This window comes from Phragmites australis, chromosome 6, assembly GCF_958298935.1.
Source record: "Phragmites australis chromosome 6, lpPhrAust1.1, whole genome shotgun sequence".
NCBI lineage: Eukaryota > Viridiplantae > Streptophyta > Magnoliopsida > Poales > Poaceae > Phragmites > Phragmites australis.
Window position 1 is genome coordinate 20063717 of NC_084926.1, and position 20838 is coordinate 20084554.

At 41.6% G+C, this 20838-nt stretch overlaps 2 protein-coding genes and 2 pseudogenes across 4 annotated transcripts; 2 read left to right on the forward strand and 2 right to left on the reverse strand.

Annotated features, from left to right (window-relative positions):
* The first annotated feature begins 494 nt into the window (after positions 1–494).
* Positions 495–1478, forward strand: LOC133920530 (ethylene-responsive transcription factor LEP-like). Its single transcript, XM_062365144.1, has one exon. It carries the CDS (start codon positions 548–550, stop codon positions 1265–1267), a length of 720 nt encoding a protein of 239 aa, XP_062221128.1. The 5' UTR covers positions 495–547; the 3' UTR covers positions 1268–1478.
* A 2042-nt stretch (positions 1479–3520) lies between these two features.
* On the reverse strand, positions 3521–6746 carry LOC133923053 (elongation factor 2-like; annotated as a pseudogene).
* A 591-nt stretch (positions 6747–7337) lies between these two features.
* Positions 7338–8071, forward strand: LOC133923055 (uncharacterized; annotated as a pseudogene).
* Positions 8072–14404: 6333 nt separating this feature from the next.
* Positions 14405–17348, reverse strand: LOC133922077 (nudix hydrolase 12, mitochondrial-like). Of its 3 annotated transcripts, none has more exons than XM_062367240.1 (6): positions 16915–17348; positions 16688–16772; positions 16398–16524; positions 16213–16296; positions 15077–15226; positions 14405–14985 (listed from the first exon to the last, which is right to left on the reverse strand). In XM_062367240.1, exons 2-6 carry the CDS (start codon positions 16768–16770, stop codon positions 14800–14802), a joined length of 630 nt encoding a protein of 209 aa, XP_062223224.1. In that variant the 5' UTR covers positions 16771–16772; positions 16915–17348; the 3' UTR covers positions 14405–14799. The 3 variants fall into 3 exon arrangements, with proteins under 3 accessions (XP_062223224.1, XP_062223223.1, XP_062223221.1); XM_062367239.1 differs by having other exon boundaries at positions 16688–16775; XM_062367237.1 differs by having other exon boundaries at positions 16688–17348.
* Between the last annotated feature and the right edge of the window lie 3490 nt (positions 17349–20838).

A 20838-nucleotide genomic window follows, 5' to 3' on the forward strand; every position in this document is an offset into this window, starting at 1 on the left:
TGTATATAAGCTGAAAAATTCTGCAGTATTGTAAACTTGTTCTTTTTTTTTACCAAGTTCTAAAAATTAGGAGATGCAACCCCCACGTCGTCGGTGCAGAATTCTTTTTAGTTTAATGGAATCGATGGTAGATGAGACTATGAAAGCACAGTCTCAATGGACAACAAGTAGAAGAAGTCGGTCACGTCGATCCCATCATGCATCGTGCAGTCACCCTGCCCATGCCACCACCGGTCCAAATCATTGGTTGACCACTTTTGCCGACCCAACACCAACGAATCAAATTTAAGTGGGACCCACACATCTATGCCTCCTCTCCATCATTCCTGCTGCTAATCATGCTTGCGATTGCGCATTAGCACCGTTCCCAACTTGTTTAATTCTTTTCTCAAACGTCCCATCTCTCATTTTTTTTCTTTTTTTTCTTTCCCGCCCCTATATATAGTCCTCCATGCAACCGACCCATGCAGCGACAGCAGCAACCACCTCCCTCGGCATCATCACCAACGACCACAACTAACCATCTCTCTCTCTCGGTTGAGCAAGTATGGACTTCTCCTACTTTAGCTTCTCCTCGTCCTCGGAGAAGAAGTCCTCGAAACGCCGGCAGCAGCAGCAGCAGCAGCAGCAGCAGCAGCAGCAGCGCAATGGCAACGCAACGAGGTACCTCGGGGTGCGCCAGCGGCCGTGGGGCCGGTACGCGGCGGAGATCCGGGACCCCGCCACCAAGGAGCGGCACTGGCTCGGCACGTTCGACACGGCGGAGGAGGCCGCAATCGCCTACGACCGCGCCGCTCGCAACCTCCGCGGCGCCAGCGCCCGCACCAACTTCGCCTACCCCGACCTGCCGCCGGGCTCCTCCGTCACCCCCTACCTCTCCCCCGACCTCTCCGCCGACCAGCTCCAGCACTACTACGACGCCAACCCCGCCCCCGCCGCTCAGACAACGCCGGCCGATCAGGCCGCTCATTTCGGCGCCGGCAACCAAGGCCACCACGTCCCGGCGATGTCGTCCTACGGCACCGTCGACGCTTCAATGACCTACGGCTGGAATGCTGAGATGGATATGTTCGACGGCGGCGACAGGGCGTTGTGCGACGCGTCGGAGCTGGAGTTTGGTGGGTACGATGAGTCGGCGGCCAACTCGTCGCACGGGATGTACTTCGAGGAGGGGTACGTGCACAGCCCGCTGTTCTCCCCGATGCCGGCCGCCGACGAGGTCGACGGGTTCCAGCTCGGCGGGTCGTCAACTTCGTATTACTATTGATGTCGTCCACGTCGCCGTCGCCCGTCGGAGGGGACTGCATATAACTCTCCGGCGTGGTGAGTTAATTTGTGTGCCTGGTGTGCTTAATTAGCTAGCTGTTTGACTTGCCGTGTATTTTAATCTCCGGTGTTCGTCGTGAGTCGATGGGCCCAATCGTTTGTTTTGGTGATGCCCTGCAGTTTGGGCTTGTTTATTTGGTACCATGTGTAAAGTTCAGTCGGCATGTATTCTGTGTTGCTGGCGCTTCAATGCATTCTCTTTAGTTCAATTCGTCAAGCCACGAGTCCTCCTCTGTTTTCTCCTCTCAAAAAGTTCTTTTATTCGTGGATTTCCTTTTGATGAATGTAATGATTAACATGTGATCCCGGAGTCCACATGTCATTCTTATATCTAACGGTATTTTTCAATATACGTATCTTTACCATGGTATCCATCTAATTTTTCTACTATTTTTCTATAAATTAGCCTCTGTTTTCTATCTTTAAAGTTAATGAGAAATGGCAGCTTAGATGATGAACCTTCACTATGCGGCACGGTATGAAAAACTTAAACTCTCTGACAACATTAAAATAGGGGCAAAGTACAAAGTATTGCAATAACTACATTATTATTTTCTTGAATGAATTCATATTTTGAAACCACCGCTCTGAGTGAAAGGAAAAATATTGTGATTTGTGAACATGAGGGATAACCGGATAATAGTTTAACGGTCTTTTAATGTCACTCGAGTGCTTTTTTTTCTTATCTTCAAATTTTTATCCGCCAGGTTTGCTTTAAGATTCATAGATTTTTGTTGGGCATCAAAGAGCATAGACCAAAAAAAAGAACGCAAAACACAATTGTCTATCAATTTGCTCATGCCCATTCCGAAAGCATCCCTTGCGATCTCCTGGAAGGAACATCTTGGACCGCCGGCGTTTGGTCATTTTGCTCGTAACAATTTGCTCCTTCGGCCCTTGCGAATATCCAAGATAGACTCCCCCCGCCTCACTTATTCTTTTCTGATTTTCATTTAAGTATACTTCATTCAAATCATAAAACCGAGCCATCTACTTTTAGAGTTTAACGGTTCAGATTAGTCAGATACTACTCATTTCTTATCGATAGTATAGGTAGTGTATGTGAGTAGTATGGTAGTATTAGAGTTATTTTAGGGAGAAAAATATGTAGTATAAAAGTAATTAACTGTACTTATATGTCTCTAAATAAAGTAATATTTAATTACCGTTTTAATATTTTAATCTGCATTCAGTATGAGAGTTCATTTGCTATCTATCGGCTAGAGTTAGCGATCTGACGTTTGCGGCGTCGATCTTTCTATTAGCAAAAGTACGGTGAATAATTTTAACAAAATTACCATAATTACCAAAATATCCAATTACGTAGATCGTCGGATTAGATTTATACTACCTCCTACCTCTAAGTAGTATAGATCACCGTAAAAGACAATAAAACTAGCACTTAGGCGAACGCGTATTTCTACTTGTGTGCACTGGGGTGTTGACCGAAAAAAAAATTGAAACTTGAATCCAATTGAGAAAGCAAGAAGCAGAACCGGTAGAGTGATGGTTTCCGCCGACGAGGCTGCGCCACCTCACGTCAATAGGCAGTCCGCCGGCGCCGGGAGGCTCGCCGTGCTCGGCAGGGATGGTGAGGTAGTAGTGTCGAAATAGTATCTACCGACCGTCAAACGAGACTGAACTAGCATTACACGCACGAAAGCACGGAAGAAGCGCACAAGTACAGGCAAAAAAATTTGCGGTCGCATGTAACCGGGTCTGCCGATATGTTTAATTTTTTAGAGCATAGTTAACCCCTGGTAAATGACTCCACAACAACTGAAAAAGCACATCTTAGAATATCGGGGCGGAATGATGAACAAAGCAGCACACCCTAAAAAATGGACAGATATCAAGTAATCATCAGATTCTGAAAGCCCAAACCACTAACCGAGAAAACCAGTTACATTGGCAAGATGCAACAAAAATTGCAAACATAACATAATTGCGAAGTACATCCTGGAAGAACTCCCATTTGAACACAGTAATCATGTGAGATTCATATCCAGTTACACGACAGATAGCAAAATGTAGTTCCAGCATTACATTACCATATGACATTTCTCATGTGGAAACACATGCATTTGACACCTCCAGGAAGCAAAATACAAAAGCAACCAGTTCCCTCAGCAATAGACAAATCAGACCCGGAATGGGGTAACTAGACTAACAGCACAAAAACGCACGAAAAGATTTAGAGCTTGTCCTCAAACTCAGATAGCGGGGTCATCTGCTCCTTCAGCCCCTTTCTCTTGCGGATATCCAAGACCAGCTGCGCTGCCTGCGAGCCAGCCTCCAAAGGATCAGAGGACATCATGTCCCAGTGGTCAAAGACAAACTGAGGGAAAGTCTGGCCTGAGGTTGCAGCCCTGAGTGTGCTCGAGAACCCGAATGACTCGATAACTAGAAGGTAAGCCTTGATGTTGTACAGTGGGGTACCAGGCCTCTGCATCTCCTCGAACGCATGACATCTCTTCTGGTTCAAAACACCATAAATGCCACCAAGGGCGTTCTCAGGGGCCTGGATCTCCACCAGGTAGACAGGCTCCAGTAGCCTTGGCTTAGCCGTGGGCTGAGAAGCATAGATGACCCTCCTGGCTGTTGGGATAACCTGACCACCACCCCTGTGAATAGCATCAGCATGGAGAACAACATCACAGACCTCAAAGCAAAGACCACGCATATTCTCCTCAGCCAATGCACCTTCTTTCGATGCCCACTGAAAGCCAGCCACAACTGAATCTTTGATTTCATTAAGGAACTGCACTCCCTTACACATATCAACAACAATGTTCGGGCCTGTCGTCTCAGGACCAAAGCACCAAATCATCTTGGCAAGATCCTTGTCCCACCCAAACTCTTCAGATAGGATCTTGGATCGCACCTTTGGATCATCAAGTGGGCCAATGCAGTCCTCATCAATGGCCTCCGCAAGTGCAAGTCCCTCCTCCAAGGGTCAGGCTTCCATGTAAAGAAGTTGTGCTTGTTGGGAGACTTGATCATAAGTCATAACAGTACGACAGGACTTCTCAAGAACTGTCTCACGGAAGGAGACAACAGGAGGAGAAACGATAATTTCAGCACCACCCATGAAGTCCTCCTTCAGATCCTTCAAACAAATTTCAAGATGAAGCACTGCAGCTCCAGCAATAATGTGCTCACCAGACTCTTCAATGCTGCAGAGAACCATAGGATTTGATTTTGCCAGACGCTTTAAACCTTCGACAAGCTTCGGAAGATCAGAAGCAACCTTGCACTGAACAGCAACACGCACAACAGGGGACACAGAGAACTTCATAGCTCTGATTGGGCAGGATCAACCTCCTCATTTGTCAGTGTAGCATTCTTTGTGATGAACTGATCTAGACCAACCATAGCAACAGTGTTACCACAAGGAACGTCCTCAACAGACTTGTTTCTTCCCTATCCAGATAACAGTATGTTGGACACTCTTCACACACAAATCCTTCTTCTGGCCAGGGACATAGTTGGGACCCATGATCCGGACCTTCATGCCAGTTGCAACCCTCCCTGAGAAGACACGACAAATCTTCCCTTGTCAGATGTTGGGATCATCTTGGAAACATACAGCATAAGAGGACCATCTGGATCACAGTTTCTAATAGCAGTTGCATAGACATCATCAAGGGGGGCCTCGCACAAGTTCTCCACTCGATACTTCTGTGCCTTCGACGGGGAGGGAAGGTGGAATATCATCATCTCAAGCAGAGCAGTACTAACTGGCAGCCAAGTTTGCATAACACGCTTCATGAGAGGCCTTGCCCGTCAGCTCCTTCTCATTCGGCCTTCATTGTCACTCCAAGCTTCTGCAACATAGGCCACAACTTTTCTGATCATTCATGCAGGTGTTGATAATTTGCTTGATTGGCTCGGGGCAGAACTAAACAAAACCTCTCTTACAAGTAGGAGCACCAGTGTTCCTGCTGGTCCATTTCTTTGTGGCCGGGTCAAAGAAGTTCTCACCCCAGAGCCTCACCATCATCTTGGATTCATCAACACCAAACTTGGAGGCACACATTTTAGCAAAGCTAGTGAGGGTAAAAGCCCAGACGTGCAAACCAGATGAGAAAGCAGCAGTTCCTTTCTCCGAGTAGACTTGGACATCACCAAGGAGCTTGTCTTCATATGTCGCCATTATGGCATTGGCATTCTCAATGACATGGGAGAAAGTCTGGTAGGCTTCCTCACCATCAACTTGAAGTTCAAGGAAGCATATGTCCATCTTGTTCACGGTAAGAACAGGCCTAATCCTCTCACCGGGCTTGGCGGAGCACAGTTTCAGTTTGCACGCAGACACCCTCAATACAGTCAACCACCACCAAAGCACTGTCAGTGATACGGAGAGCAGTCGTGGCTTCCAAGGAAAAATCAACGTGCCCAGGTGAATCAATTGAAATCCAACTTCCGCGAAATCTCTTGTGAAAGAGAGCATATAGGATACAGACCTTTCAAGTAAATTCCAGTATTCTTCATAGAGGTCAGAGAAGTTAAGATGTTCCTGCAACTCAGGGAGATTAGCATGAGGAACCTCTTCCGCCTCAGGCACCGCTAGCTCCAGAGCTAGTTCCACCTCAGTAGACACCTCTAACTAGATTCTTTGATCCATACATGGCATCTATCAAACACGACTTTCAGCAAAATTTAGACTCTTTCCAGGAAAACTTCTAACAAAACTACTATCATACTATCAGCCTATGATGACATAGTTTCAGTCCACTCGACAGGCCATCTCTCTTTCTTGAGAAGACATTGCAACTTTCAGTGCACAAAACTAAAAGTTAAATGACATGTTTCATAACTTATCTCTTAGACAGCAGAGTTTTCAGACTCAGTTCTCCAACTTCATCGATCACTTCTACAACGTCTATCCTAGACCTCCTCCACCTCTTCAGGATAACTAGATCTTTTGGTATTTGATGCCAAAGGGGAAGAAGATGGAATAAGTGAAATGTGCACAAAAAGGAGCTATATTTTATATATTTTATTTTTAGTTATGTGAGGATTAGACTTGTTTTTATTGTTGTTCTATCGTGCCACATAAACCTTATCACTTGCATTTGCTTCTTATGGTTGCATGCAAACTGTGTGTGAATTTATTATTTTATATTGATTAAGAACCTTCAGTATTGTAATGTGATGAACTATGTTGATTTGTTTATCTTTTTGTTCATCTTTATTTCTATGTTATAATATTGTTGTTGGATGCTTTGAGGAAATTATTTTTAGTGATATATTGAAATAGTAATCTCATTGATAATTTTTTTCCTCATATCCAAGAATAAAAGGTAAACTCTGCCAAAAAAAAATTATTCAATTTTATTCAAATCTTTAACTTGTGTCATGTTTTTTTTATTTCTAAACCTTATAGGCATATGTGTAGGGGAAGCTTACCTCACCATGAGTTTTGATAGCAATTATCTCTAATTAATTTTATATTCTTGAAATTCTTGCTATGGAAACTCATCTCCGAGTCTTCTTTATGCTTTCTGCTAAAAGTAGGCTCAAAATTAAAATCACATCACTTCTCAGTGCCATCAATTACCAAAAAGAGGGAGATTGAAGCATATAGACCCCTTAATTCGTGTTTTGGTAATTAATGACAATAAAGAATTGTGGACTAACATGTTTATATTGAAGTATGAAAAATGTTATCCCGAGAATGTTGTGAAGCTAAAAGCATGTATGGAAGATATGCAAATAGCTAGCTCAAGGCAAAGGTATAAAATATAAGACATTTTCTTTTACCGATCAATGGCGATTAGAGAAAAGAAATGACCGTTGACCGGCAAAAGAAAATACCCTATATTTTATACCTTTGCTTTGAGCTAGCTATTTGCATATCTTCCACACATGTTTTTTCTAGCTTAACAATATTTTTGGGACTAACATTTCTCATACTTCAATATAAACATGTTAGTCCACAATTCTTTATCGTCATCAATAACCAAAACACGAATTAAAGGCCTAGATGCTTCAGAGAGGCCATGACGATGCTGCTCATGAGCTAGGCTGCAAACGACTCCCTCTCCGTGTGATGGCTGCCCTCCAAGCTGCTAGGGCATACCACCCCAACCCCTACCCTCTCTGCACCGCCGCCCTGTGCTCTCCAGCACCGGCCCCGATGCCCCCCGGCCGACACTTGCCTCCACAGGGTTGGACCCTGTCCTCGTCTGCGTCACAAACGACGAGGTGCCCCTCAAGGGCCTCATTCGGGTAAAGAAGCCCAGAAACAAAAATGGCAAGCCCAACCTCGTCTCCTACGCGTAGGTGCCGTGTCGCTCGCGTCATTCCCCTGGTCTAGCTTGTTGGTTTGACCTGGTTTGCTGATTCGTGCTCTGCATTTGCAGGAAGCTAGGACTTCTAGCCGACGGGAATGTGCTCTGTCTGCTGGTGTTCTCTGCGATAGGGAGGTCTAGCCATCGCCTGCCCGTTCTCAACACGAAGCCATTCAAGACGGCCACCTGTTCATTGTTGGTCAGGGAAATGGCGCTGCCTTTTCATGGTTGTTCAGGCGAATGGATTTGCTTACGAGTTTAGGTCTTCTGCATGGTGGCTGCTGAGCGGCTACCTCCTTGGTGGATTTGGAGATGATGCAAAAGGGTGAAATGGTGTGGGGAATGCTATTATCACTGCAACCAAATCCTAGGTTGTCGGGATACCAGTAGTTTTCGCTGCATTATGTGAATCACCCAATCTGCAAAGAATTACTACATCATGGGAGTGAAGATTGTCATCCTGAACCCCCTTGAGGACTGCCCGACAAGTTCTGTGGTGACACAATTCGTGATTTCGCCAAGAGGTAGGTGGAGTTGAATTCTGTTTCCGCTTGTTTAGAGGTCGTATCTATATAATGTTCGCGAATTCCGAAAGGTGTGGTGAACTAACCGTGGAGATTGAGCATGTTGATGCCGCAACAATCAAGAAGTTGGAAGAACATTTGATAGAATAGTACCAGGCGTATACATATCATTTGAAGAAATAATTTCTCAAAAGATAGATTCAAAATTGGCAGGAGAAATGTCATTGGAAAAAATATGCAAATATTGATGAAGCATTAAATCAAGCTTGAAAAATTTTGGGAGTAAATTATTACATAGAACCTGTTGCTAAAGATTATATTTAGAAATTTAGAAGAGGAAAGAATAAAAAAAATTCCAATAGCAGTATCTTGTATCAAGGAAGAAGAGTCTTAAAAAAGCCAAGGTATAAAGAATGCCTAATAAAAGATGTGGATCCTTTGGATGGTTCATACATAGACTAGAAAGTTGAAGAAAAATTTGAATCAATATTACCGCAATGGAAGATAGAAATGAAAGAAAAAATTCTAAAAGAATTACAAAAGGAGATGAGTGATAAGTTTGAAGAAATGAAGAAAGAATATGATGAAAGATTTGAAATCTCATTCTCAGATGAAGACACTATAGATGTTGCTGGACATGGGCAAAATCCAAAATAAGGAATATATCTTAAAAAGAGAAAACTATATAAAGACACATATCTGTTGAAAAGATGAAAGATGTTGAGATTATTGTTTTTCGAAGGTATATGGTATTGATAAGGTGATATCAATAATTTGGGCGTGGAAGACCCATGCAGAAGAAAAAGACAGAAGAAGTCTGCATACTCACATGCTCAGAAGACTGTATGCTCACATGCTCTAAAAAGGCCAAACTACGCGTTTTGTCATCAAAAGAAGACAATCAGTAGATGGCTTCACGTGACTTCACATTCCGTCAGCAGAGAATATATTATGTGCCTTCAGATTCCAAGCTACTATCCAAGTACCTAGACTAGATTAAATAAAGGAGAAAATGAGCTCCTCTCGCGGCTATAAAAGGAGGCTTTACGCAGCAGAAGGGAAGACACCCCACCAGACACCAGCCACCAGCCATCGAGCAGCATCTAGAGAAGAGCGATAGTGTCCTTAGCACTCCCTCTCTCACTCCTAGTATTAAGTCCACCTTGTAAAATAATTATACTGAAGGAAGGATTTGTGCTACTACCGTTGTAAGGTAATCATCCGTGTGTGTAAGTATTTGGGGGTTTCAAAAGGGAAAACCATTTGTAAGCTATGCTTGTAGAAATGAAGTAATGTGGTCTTCGAAAATCCCTTGGTCTTCTAATTTGTCTATATGAGATGAGTTTTTATGTTATGTACCCTATAGCTTCGGTAATTCTCAGGTAATCCCTGCATCTGGCATAGCCATAATAGGGTAAGGAGAACTCTGTGTCCGTAAAGAAGTGTTCCTTTTGAGTGGAACTACCTAGGGTGATGATAAAAACTTATCACATATGTTCATGACTAGGGATATTTAGGGAAAGCTTTGCTACTCTTGAAATAAGCTAGTGATAAGAATGGTGAGTACCGAGTAGGATTCTTACAACTATTATGCAACTGACTAAATTGTTGGTTTCGCCAACCTACAAAGATCCTGAATAGCATCACTGAATACTACTGAATCAAGAAAGATCGCTTTCAATATTGAATATTTTAGTATTGTTGTTACTGTTCAAAATAGTGTTTTAATAATATTAAATTAAGTTTTTTACTATTTACACTATGTGCAAACAGTACTAAATAGTATATGAATAATACCAAATAGTAATTCTTGAATATAAAATTACACGAAGGAAGTGGACAAGTTGTTGAAGTATATTGTAATATTATATCCTTACACTTTCGCACGCTAACGATAAATATTGCTAGTCATTTTGTTAATAGCGAATAGTAACTCGAATTTGAATAGTAAAATTTATATATTTATATCTGGACAAGGTTCTGCTTTGAAAGAATAATATTGGTATCAGAGTCTGGTCTTTATTGAAAAGCTAAAATATTTGAATTTAGAAGTTAGTATATGAAAGATTGTTAATACAAAGGATAATATTAATATTAGGTACAAATTTAATTCCTTCGAAGAACATAGTTGGCATTCAAACAGCTGAAGAAAATATGCACAAACATACAAGCTCACAGATCCATGGAACACTCGGATTATAATTTTTGCAATAAAATAGTTCAAATACCATTAACCTATGGAGAAGAAAGGCACAAGAATAAAATATATCATAGACCTCAACGAAAGAGTAATAATAGTTACAAAACAAAGAAAAGATATTTTCTAAGATGATCAAATAATAAAGCTCCATTTTTACATAAAAAAGATATTCTAGCAAATATGAAGAACAAAAAAGAGTTTTAATAATAGATAGTGTAGATGAAAATATATTAGTTTGTGATGATGAAACCAAAGACGATGAGTCAATATATTCAATCATAGAAATTGATGAGATTGGAAACAATAAGGTTGACTACAAGTCAAGTAATGATGAAATGGACTTAATAGATGAATTAGCAGGTTTAACAATAGAAACGATGGATCAAGCAAGTTGTGATCATGATTGGATTAGCGGAAAGGGAGATTATAATATAAGATATGCGTTTTGTATATACTACCCAAGTCAAGAAAATAGAGCTACATGCAGCATATGTCTAAAATAAGCATGCTCTGAATGTTTGAAAGCAAAAAAGCAAAGATGGAGAAAGGATAATGTCCAGCAGAGTAAGAACATTAGAAAATAGAGTAAATAAATTAGAAGTAGAATTAGAGAATCTGGAAACCAAAATCGACAATACAGATTTGAAAGAAGACGAGTTCATAGAAAATACTGAATGCTAGGAGCAAACTATAACGTTAAAAGATAGTAGAGGTGACAAGATAATCCAGTTAAAAAAATGCTATAACAAACTTTGGAAATAAGAATAGAGTTAAGTTACCATTTAAAAAAAAATAGGAATAAGAATTTCAGTAAAGGTAAAACTAAGACCAAATATTACTTATAAAATATTGGCATTAGTAGACACGAGAAGCACAAAATATATTATTCATGATAATACTTTGCAAAATGTCCTGAAATAGTACATACGATAGATAATAATAAAGCAGAGACATCCACTGATATGTCAGGAATAAGGAAGATCCATAATCAGTTAGCATACAATATTGAGTATTAATAAATGGCATAAAATACATAATAGATGAAATTACAATACGAGAACTATCTATGATAAACAATGACATGATAACTGGATTAAGGTTTTTACAATATTCTTTACAAACCACAATTATACATGAACAAGGTATTATATTTATTCCATATCAAGATAATGTCCCATATATCTCAGGAGTACAAAAGCATGGTGGAACGCAACACCAAAAATTACCAATCTTGATCTTGAAAATAGTAATCTTGAATGTAGCATAGACAATAAGTTCTCAGACAAACATAAAGAAAACGAGTCTAATGCAAGTATAGAAGAATATTACATAGCAAACTATTATATAGAATGCATTGGATTGCAATCATTCGCACCAAACTGGTATAAAGACATAAAATCTAAAAAGGATATAGAGAAGATTGTACAAAGATTATAAGATATTCAAATAATTGGAGAAGTACCAATGAAACACTGGGATAAGAATTCTATTGTATATAAGATAAACATTATAAATTCAGATTATATAATTAATACATGTCCTATAGAAGCCACTCCAAAGGACATAGATGAGTTTAAAATGCATATTGAAGAATTATTAAAATTAGGAGCTATAAGAGAAAGTAGAAGTTCACATAGATCAACACCATTTATAGTAAGAAATCATTCTGAAATAGTAAGGGGTAAATCAAGGATGGTGATAAATTACAAAAGGTTAAATGATAATACTGTGGAAGATGCATATAATATTTCAAATAAACAAGAATGGATTAATAGGATACAATGTAGCAAATACTTTTCAAAATTTGATTTGAAAGCTGGGTTTTGACAAGTTAAGATGGTAGAAGAACCAATAGAACGGACAACATTCACTTGTCCACAAGTATATGATACCAATATTATTCTCTCAAAGAAGAACTTTGTCTAGATATAAACATATAAATTTTACTATTCAAATTTGAGTTACCATTCACTATTAGTAGAATGACTAGCAATATTTATCGTTAGCATGCGACGGTGTAAGGATATAATATTATAATATACTTCAACAACTCATCCACTTCCTTTGTGCAATTTTATATTGAAGAATTACTATTTGGATACTATTTGATATTATTCAGATACTATTTTGTACTATTTGCAGATATTGTGATAGTAAAAAACTTAATTTAATATTATTAAAATACTATTTTAAACAGTAACAACAATACTAAAATATCCAATACTAAAATATTCAATATTGAAAGTGACCTTTCTTGATTCAATAGTATTCAGTGATGCTATTCACTGAATACTATTGAATCAAGAAAGGTCACTGAATACTATTGAATACTATTTAGTATCACTGAATATTATTGAATTCACATTCAATAGTATTCAGTGATACTATTTCCAAAATAGACCAATAAAAACTGAAAGCCACAATCCGAAGCTGAAACAAACAGGCCCTAAGCTGAGGTCCGAAACCGAATTAAAGCTGTCGATGAAATTCGATCAAAAGTTGAAATTCACATTCGACTTCTGAATTTGACAGACGAGCCAACAAAATATCTGTTCGAGGCATTGCAAAATATGGAATTGTATTGTATTGGTTTAGACTGTAGAGTACAAGGACCAATTGGTTGATGTCTAAAAACATGGGATTGACTAAAGACTAAATTCTGAGCGTACATGTCCTCGTTGTGCAGCATGCACGTTTGAATCGGCTGTTCGTTCAGCATCGAAAGTCATCGGCTGGTGTGCTGTTACATGCATAGACCCCAGTTGCTGATGTTATTCATATGCAACTCTATTTCAAAACTTTAAAAAATCATAGTTTCTAAACCGAGCATCTAAATTAAAATCCGATTACACCATTGTGTTTCGTGCGATAAAAGCTTCAAAACTAGACCCCAATTGAGTATATTTCAATGACATTTTTTCTAACATCAGCTTCATATAAAAAAAGTGCTTCTGAGTGCATTATAATTTACTTATGATTTTTCAAAAACTTTCTCATGACTTTAAAAAACTTGCTTATGTGACTGATGTTTGATAAAATGAATTTTTTTCAACATCAACTTCATATAAAAAAGTACTTCTAAGTGTATTATAATTTGCTTATGATTTTTCGAAAACTTGCTCATTACTTTACAAAAACTTACTTATCCAACTGATGATTGATAAAGTGAAGTACTAATGTGGATGTTGTGAAAAGAGTATGAACGGACATGCATTGAAACGGGGTGAATAACTGAGTTGCATAAGTGAATGTTTTTTAATGTTCTAATATAGACAATTTAGAAAACCACTTAAGTATTTTAATTGGATTAGTCTAGCCGTTTTTTTAATTCTGATATAGGCAATTTGTGTCTATCCAAAAAATTACACCAAAATATAACCAAGATAGATCTCATTTTGTTGATATAAGGACTACAGCCATACAAACGGATCAAAGATTAGATACACGGTTTAGAAAATATAGGCATTTGTATTTGATGAAATTCTACTTTTCGTGTGTTCACAGTTATCCTCTTCTTTGTATGAAACACATGGGTATGATTTAACTTCATATGGTTCTATTTTTGCTTTTTGGATCATATGATTTTATTTATATATTTTGATAAATTTGCTTATATAATATAGGTGTAAAGGGAAGAATAGATGGATTTTCATTAAGATTGTGCTTGATTTTTGTCACACAATGGTCGTGAGATAAAAAAAAGAACTCTAAACACTGGATGTTAATTATCCAAAAATGAAATATAGATGTATGGGTTTAGACCAACTTTTACTAAATACGCGTGAACGTAAACTACTGTAACATGCACGCTCGGAATTTAGCCATGTCTATTAACCTAAAGACTAAATGTCCATTAATCCCAGGGATTAATTGCCCTGCCCGCTAGCACTAACTTCTATGATTTCAAAAACTGAAGTTTAGTGACGATCTTATTTTTCAAAAAAATAAAATAAAATTGTGTTGTTAGGAACTAAAACTCCATGACTCTTATTCACAACATTTCATCACTTCAAGGAAGTCCATGTAAGGATATTAAGGGCATTTACAGACACAAGTCATGTACAAATCGCCATGCCATTTTCACATATTATACAAGAAAAGATTACACAGGAAACCACAGTGATGAGCAGGCATTGGATTGATCATGCAAATGGGCTGTTTCGCCCTAATCTCTGAAGCCAACCAATACCATGTTACTAGTTACTACTTGTGTATGTAAACGCCTGAAACTGAGGGCGCTCAGGCCACACGAGACAATGTGCAGTTGTTACTGACAACACTTGCAGGTACTGAAGACTCATCATTAACTGCTCAGAAAAGAGAAGGTGATCTAAACAAGTTATTAGAGAATCTGATTTTTTCCCCTTCTGGTTGCCATGTTTGCAGTTGAAAGTACGAGGGAGACAGCTAACTAGCTGCATTAATCAGTTATCCACAGAAGCAGCAGCGTCCATCAGCACAGCGCAACCGCGCCGTCCGAGGTCGCCTGCAGCATCATGTACATACCGGCCTGGTCGGTCAGCTCCTGCGCTGTCGCTGCCGCCACCGGTTCGATCACAGATAGCCGCTCCAGCAGCGCGGTGAGCGCCTCGCGCATCCAGTCGTACCGGCAGAGCTGGTAGGCTTCGCCCGGCGAGACCTGTTCCAGTGACCATCAGCAGTTTTTGACACTAGTCAGGTTAGTGTCTGAATTCTAGAAGGGAGTTGGCACTGACAGAGGGGCTACTCACCCATCGCCGGCTGTGGGTGGCCTGCTCCGGCCATGACTCGAGCTCCTCGGTGACCTCCATGACGAAGATGTAGCCCTTGCAGGCTCCCCTGGGGCTGTTGCTGTTCTGGCTGCTCTTGCTCTTGAATACCCAGTGTCCCAAGGCAGCTCTCTGGTATGGTACAGCAACAGCAAGCAAATCAGCAAATGGCAATTGTCAGTGAACTGAATGCTGCAAGGCCCATACAGATTCAAGATTCACATTAGCAGTTGTCGAAACCTAGAATGATAGCTGAATTGAGGAACATGTGGAATCATAATGATACAAATGCAGAACCATTAGATGGGTGCAGAGGCACTCTATGGCAAGTAGGAAACAAACCACATGCGTAGTGGTTGGGGTCATGGATCCAGCAGGATAAAAATAGCAGTGTATTGAATCGGATCCAGAAGGAAATCAATTCGGACGACAAGCCGGCCAGCAGGAGGAAGAATGGAAGAATTAGGGGGAAACAATAATAAAGTTTACACGTAGATCTTCCCCAACTAGAAAATCACAATGATTTAGGGATATCGCGTTATAAAATGCGGGTAATGATTCAATTTGGTTGGTTAGTGTCAGCACTAATCTTCTGCAAAGGGCCAAATGAGCTGATGCTACTACTGCAAGAAAGAGGCGCTCTTGGCAATGCAATAACAAGAGAAACTTCCCTGTCCCTTTCCCTGTCATGTATGGTCGTTGTCAACCTAAGGATGGAGCTGTCCTTGAGGCTGTTCGCTACAGGTTAAACCTCTCTGTCTGATTGGAGGCCCTAAATTACCATTCAGGAGCTTTCGTGGTGACAAATCAATTGGACAATAGCTCCAAATTGCGGCGTTAAATTACTGTGGAGATCAGAATTTTCCCCGAGAAACGACACTGAACAGGCGTTCGCCGCGATCAACCGCAGACTTTCCGGATACGTTTTAGGCACGTACACGAAATAGCAGGGGATACCATCACTCGATAGGTGAGCACCATTTGTATAATGAGATACAAAAGAATTAATCCTACTGGCTAGAACATTGGAGTGCAGAGCCAAGAACTGCAAGTGATACTGCATGCTATGAGATATTAGCAAGAACAAATTGATAGGAAGGTGAAGAGGCATTGATTACGTTGATGATGCCCTTGACGCCGGCCTCCTCCATGGCCTCGCGGGACGCCGCCTGGTAGACGTCCTCGTCGTCCTCCCACCCGCCCTGTCAGAAACGAACAGCAGGGGATCGACCCGTGTCAGTGCTGCTGCACAGCAGCGTCCAGAATGGCTTGGCATGCCGATCGGCGGCGGTGTTGCAGTTACCTTGGGGAAGACCATGTCGGTCCGGTTGGGCGTCGAGATCATGAGCACCTCCACCTCCGCCGGGTCGTCGCCGAGGCTGCTGCACGTGTTCCCCTCGTCGTCATTCTTCACCCGGTAGGGCACGCACCTGCCCATGAAGAAGATAATGATTCACCAAACAGAGAGCAAGAAATGGATGCGAGACAAGGAGTTGCATGACATGCACTCGCAGCATGTTGGAATCCCGCACAAATTTTAGAGGGAAAAAAATACACAGTACACTAGAATACAAGACACGCAGAGGCACTGACCCAGCGACGAGACGGTATTCGTTGTCGTAGCGCTGCCTGAGCCGGCCCTTCCTGGCGGCCACCTTGTCGGACGATGACGACATCGCTGCTGAGCACTCGCAGGCAAGGCCCGACATGTGAGCACGCACGCACCAAGCTAGCTCCGGAGCCACAAGAAAGGAGGAGGAGGAGGAGGATACGGCAAGAAGACAAGCCGCAGCGACAGGACAGGAAAGGAAACCACTCACCTTGCCTTGTGAATAGCAAGTGATTGAAGGGACGGGACAAGGAGGAAGGCGCGAGGCAAAGCTGCTGCCCGCGACGCGAGGCCGGGCGGGTGAGATGATGGCGGCAATGACGCCACAATCTTATCCCCACCCAAGACAAGGAAACCCGTGAACCGGAGCTGCTGATGCGATAAAACAAAAGGCAGGAAACAGGGGGCTGGCAAAGCTTGAAGAGGAGGGATGGCTGCGGCGATGCGCGCTATAAATGACGCGCTCTTCGTTCGCGCCCGATTTATGGGCGCGAGGAGGAAGAGAGAGAGGAGAGAGAGGTCAACGTGACCCGGCTGCCAATGCCATTGGCGTTGTCATTGCCTTCCGCCACCACCGACCGCCCGCGACCGTCTCCCAGCCTGACCCCAAATTGGAACAGGGGAAGTCGTCCTCTGTTTCTGGTTTCTCCTCGTGGATAAATCGGTAGATATGGGGCAAGAGAAGATGACTTTTTAAGCTAAAACTGTCATGACTCATTCGCCTCGAGCCGACATTTACTAGACCAGAGAAATAGATCGAGGGGCCGATTGCAGAGGAATGATCTCAACAAAAGTCCAACTTTTGTACGTTTCGGATATTTTTTATAGGTTTTTCATAGGAATGGCAGAGTAAGCTGTCCAACTTCATTGGTTGGAGTAAGCAAAAATTCCCGTATTTCAAACAGTAAGTTTTCTTTTCTTTTAAAAGATTAGTTCATTTACGTCCAACCAGTAGCGGATCCAGTGTAAAAATATAGATAGGGTAGAGTCAGCCGCTCAGCTATGAATTAGTGTTATCGGAATGAAAAATACGGTATAGAGTGGTCGATGTGGACGCCCTACCTCGTCCTATTAGTCGGTCTGCCTATGCATCCAATGCATCTTGAATATTTCATCCCTTAAAACTTTGGGCGTTCCTTTTAGCTTACTTAACCTCTTCAGCTTTAATACCGATCACTTCATCAATGTGTCTACTACATAAGTCGCTCTTGCCACCAAGAACGGACCGTGACGTCTCCTATTTCTTCCTTCTACTCAATCTCTCCCTCCCTCTGGGCGGACACGGTGTATGGTTCCCATGGCTGAGGACACGGAACATGCAGCCTGAAATGAGCACCATGGAGAGACTGCTAAAGGAAAAGTTATCATTGCCTTTGTCCAAGACGTCAAAGATCATACACTAAACATAGACACATGGTTTTCGTCTTTCGTTTATCTTTCAACATTTCTAAACAAAAATTGTGAGTTCTGTCACTACAGTTCTTCCTCCAACAGAGATAATACAATGACTAGGTACGGATCCCGGGGGCCCTGCACACCTCCGAACCCCAGAGGAAGAAAAAGAAGAGCAAGAGCCTTCACTCCGTGGCCCTGAATCCGCCAGGGATAATTACTGTCCCGAGTCATATCTCATTAGAAAGATGGATATGATCAAATATAGGCCCATGATAGTGACAAAAGGGGACATATTTTGAGACCAAATCAAACCCTTTCTGAAATATAATGATTTCTCGGTTGCTTAGAATGAACCCCACAGAGATAAATGGTGATGGGATACATAGGCGCTGTTGTACATCCCACAAACAAATCAATACAAAACATTTGATGTTTAGAATGAATCCAGATTCTATTAGAACCATTAATGGTGCATAAATTTTTCTATTGCATATACTGTAGCGGAACACGTTCTAGACGAAACCACCAACGCCTTTATACTACCCTTGACGCTAATACACCAATTTATACCCCAGGAAATCCTTGCAACTATTAATTTCCCATATATATTATTCACCTTTGTCGTAGGTTCTCGATTTGTCCCTCATCTCTAATACTTGCGGAGCTAAGAATTTTATGACAGTGGTTTAACCATCATATTCGATTAAGTTTATTAATTGTTACTACTACAATGAGCATCACACACAAATCGAGCTACAGGTACCTTATACTATAATGCATGCTAACTGAAGTTAGATAAATTATTTTACGAGCAATGCATTGTAATACCCTAGCCCATTAGTAGCCTAGCAGTGGTATTTGTCTATATGGCTTAGGTATATTGTGTGGTGGTTTAGTACCACCTTAGAGGTTTAGGTGAGTAAGGGTCATCATATAAGTTTTGCCGTTCCAAATATATCACCTTCAGATTAATTTTTTTACACAAAAACGATGACAGAGATATAGGAGAAATGATATGTATATGTGAGCCTGTCCCATAGATAGGCTAAGCTAGAAGCGGATTTTAGATGAGGAGTGTTACATGCACAATGGTGTGTCATATGGTATGCTGAGCTTTATGGCAGGGCCATACTTTAAGCTTGAGTGCCTGACTGACTAATCTGATTTATGCTTAGATAAGGAAATTAAGCAAACACTCGGAGGATAGGAGACAATGCCAAAAGAGCTGGACTATAGTCCAACTCTAGATTTCTTAGATATACTACTATATGTCCATTGATGTTGAAATGTGTGTCCTGCTGCTGTTCTGCCTACCACTAGTAACACCCATCCGACTCAGCCTAAGAGCTGAACAAAACGCAGATAGATGCTCACTCTAGACACTAGATGGTAACAGGACAGGATAGCAGCGCACATAATTATTGGCATGCATTCCATTGATTGATGCCATTTTTAGGTGCCATCTCGTGGTGCCGGTCCCAAACTCCCATTGGTACAAAAATACTACCAGAGTCCTAAAATAAGGCAGAAAAATACTACGACTCCTCTTCTGATGCTGCAACGATGCACGCAGATGTTTCATCGTCTTACAAACAGACTGGTGGTGTAGATGATGCCCACAGGAGCGAACTGCAGCCGGGCTTGCAGTGAGCTTTTTCATTCAGTGGGTCGTCCCAGTGAGCTTCTGCAGCTAGCGTGCATATCTCGTGTTTGCAGGAGAGCAAGTTTACCTGGCAACCTCTCGGTCCGTAAAATTAATCATTTTCAGTTTATGCACCGACCATTATTTCACCGAAAGGTGAAGCTAATACTGAATAATTTGTACATATGCTCACTTTAGAGCTCCCAAGTCTAGATCATAAAACATCCATGTCGATACAGTCTAGGACTCGGTTCTCCCTCGGAACAATTATCCTTAGTCCGACCTGTTCAGTTTATGCACTGATCATTTCACCAAAAAGTGAAGCTAATATTGAATGAATTGTACATCGCTCACTTTTGAGCTCCCAAGTCTAGATCACTAAACATCCATGTCGATAAAGGCTAGAACTTGGTTCTCCCTCCGAACAATCATTTTCCCTTAAAGCACTTACGTATTGAACGCATTATGCCTAGCTACGGTGCAGTTCTAGTTTCATAAATCAACCTAGTTTTCCAAAAGAATAAGTTTCAAGGCTGTGGAGAAAGGAAAACAGTCTTCTCATATTGTAGATTAATCACTCTTGAAACCTCCGTGCATTCTTTGTTACTGTTGGTAGGTCACCATCAAGGACCCGTCGTCCCTTGACTCGACCCGTTTAAGGCGAAAGACCATCAAGCTCAGGACCCCTTCGAAACCTCTAGAGTCCAGAGCGGTCCGGTGACGCAAGCCTTCGGAGCCTTCTAGAGGCCCGGAGACCGTTAATCGCCAGAGGCCATGGACCTTCGGAAGCTTGGGGAGGGATGAAGCCCCCGAGTAAGACCGGCCAGCAGGGCTAGGCGCATTGACCACATAGTATCTACCACGATGTGACTGACATTTAATGCTAGTCAAGTGGCGGCTGTCCAGACACGCCGGTGGAAGTGGTGGCCACCATGACATGCCAGACAAGACTGGTGCCGTATTTGGCGGCTGACCAAGTAAAAAGGCCGCTCGCCGCCACAGTGACTATCACGGTTGGGTGATGTCATCAGCGTGTCAATATTTTGGCCTTTGGCCAAAGCAATGTATTACTAAATTGGCCTTGTGTAGGCAACTGTC

Excerpts from the sequence above, each read along its gene's own strand:
- LOC133920530 (XM_062365144.1), top strand. The coding sequence starts at position 548 with ATGGACTTCTCCTACTTTAGCTTCTCCTCGTCCTCGGAGAAGAAGTCC.
- LOC133922077 (XM_062367237.1), bottom strand. The coding sequence starts at position 16,803 with ATGTCGGGCCTTGCCTGCGAGTGCTCAGCAGCGATGTCGTCATCGTCC. Across the intron at positions 16,525-16,687 it reads GAATACCGTCTCGTCGCTGG|GTGCGTGCCCTACCGGGTGA; the intron begins GTCAGTGCCTCT and ends CTTCATGGGCAG. Across the intron at positions 15,227-16,212 it reads GCGTCAAGGGCATCATCAAC|AGAGCTGCCTTGGGACACTG; the intron begins GTAATCAATGCC and ends GTACCATACCAG.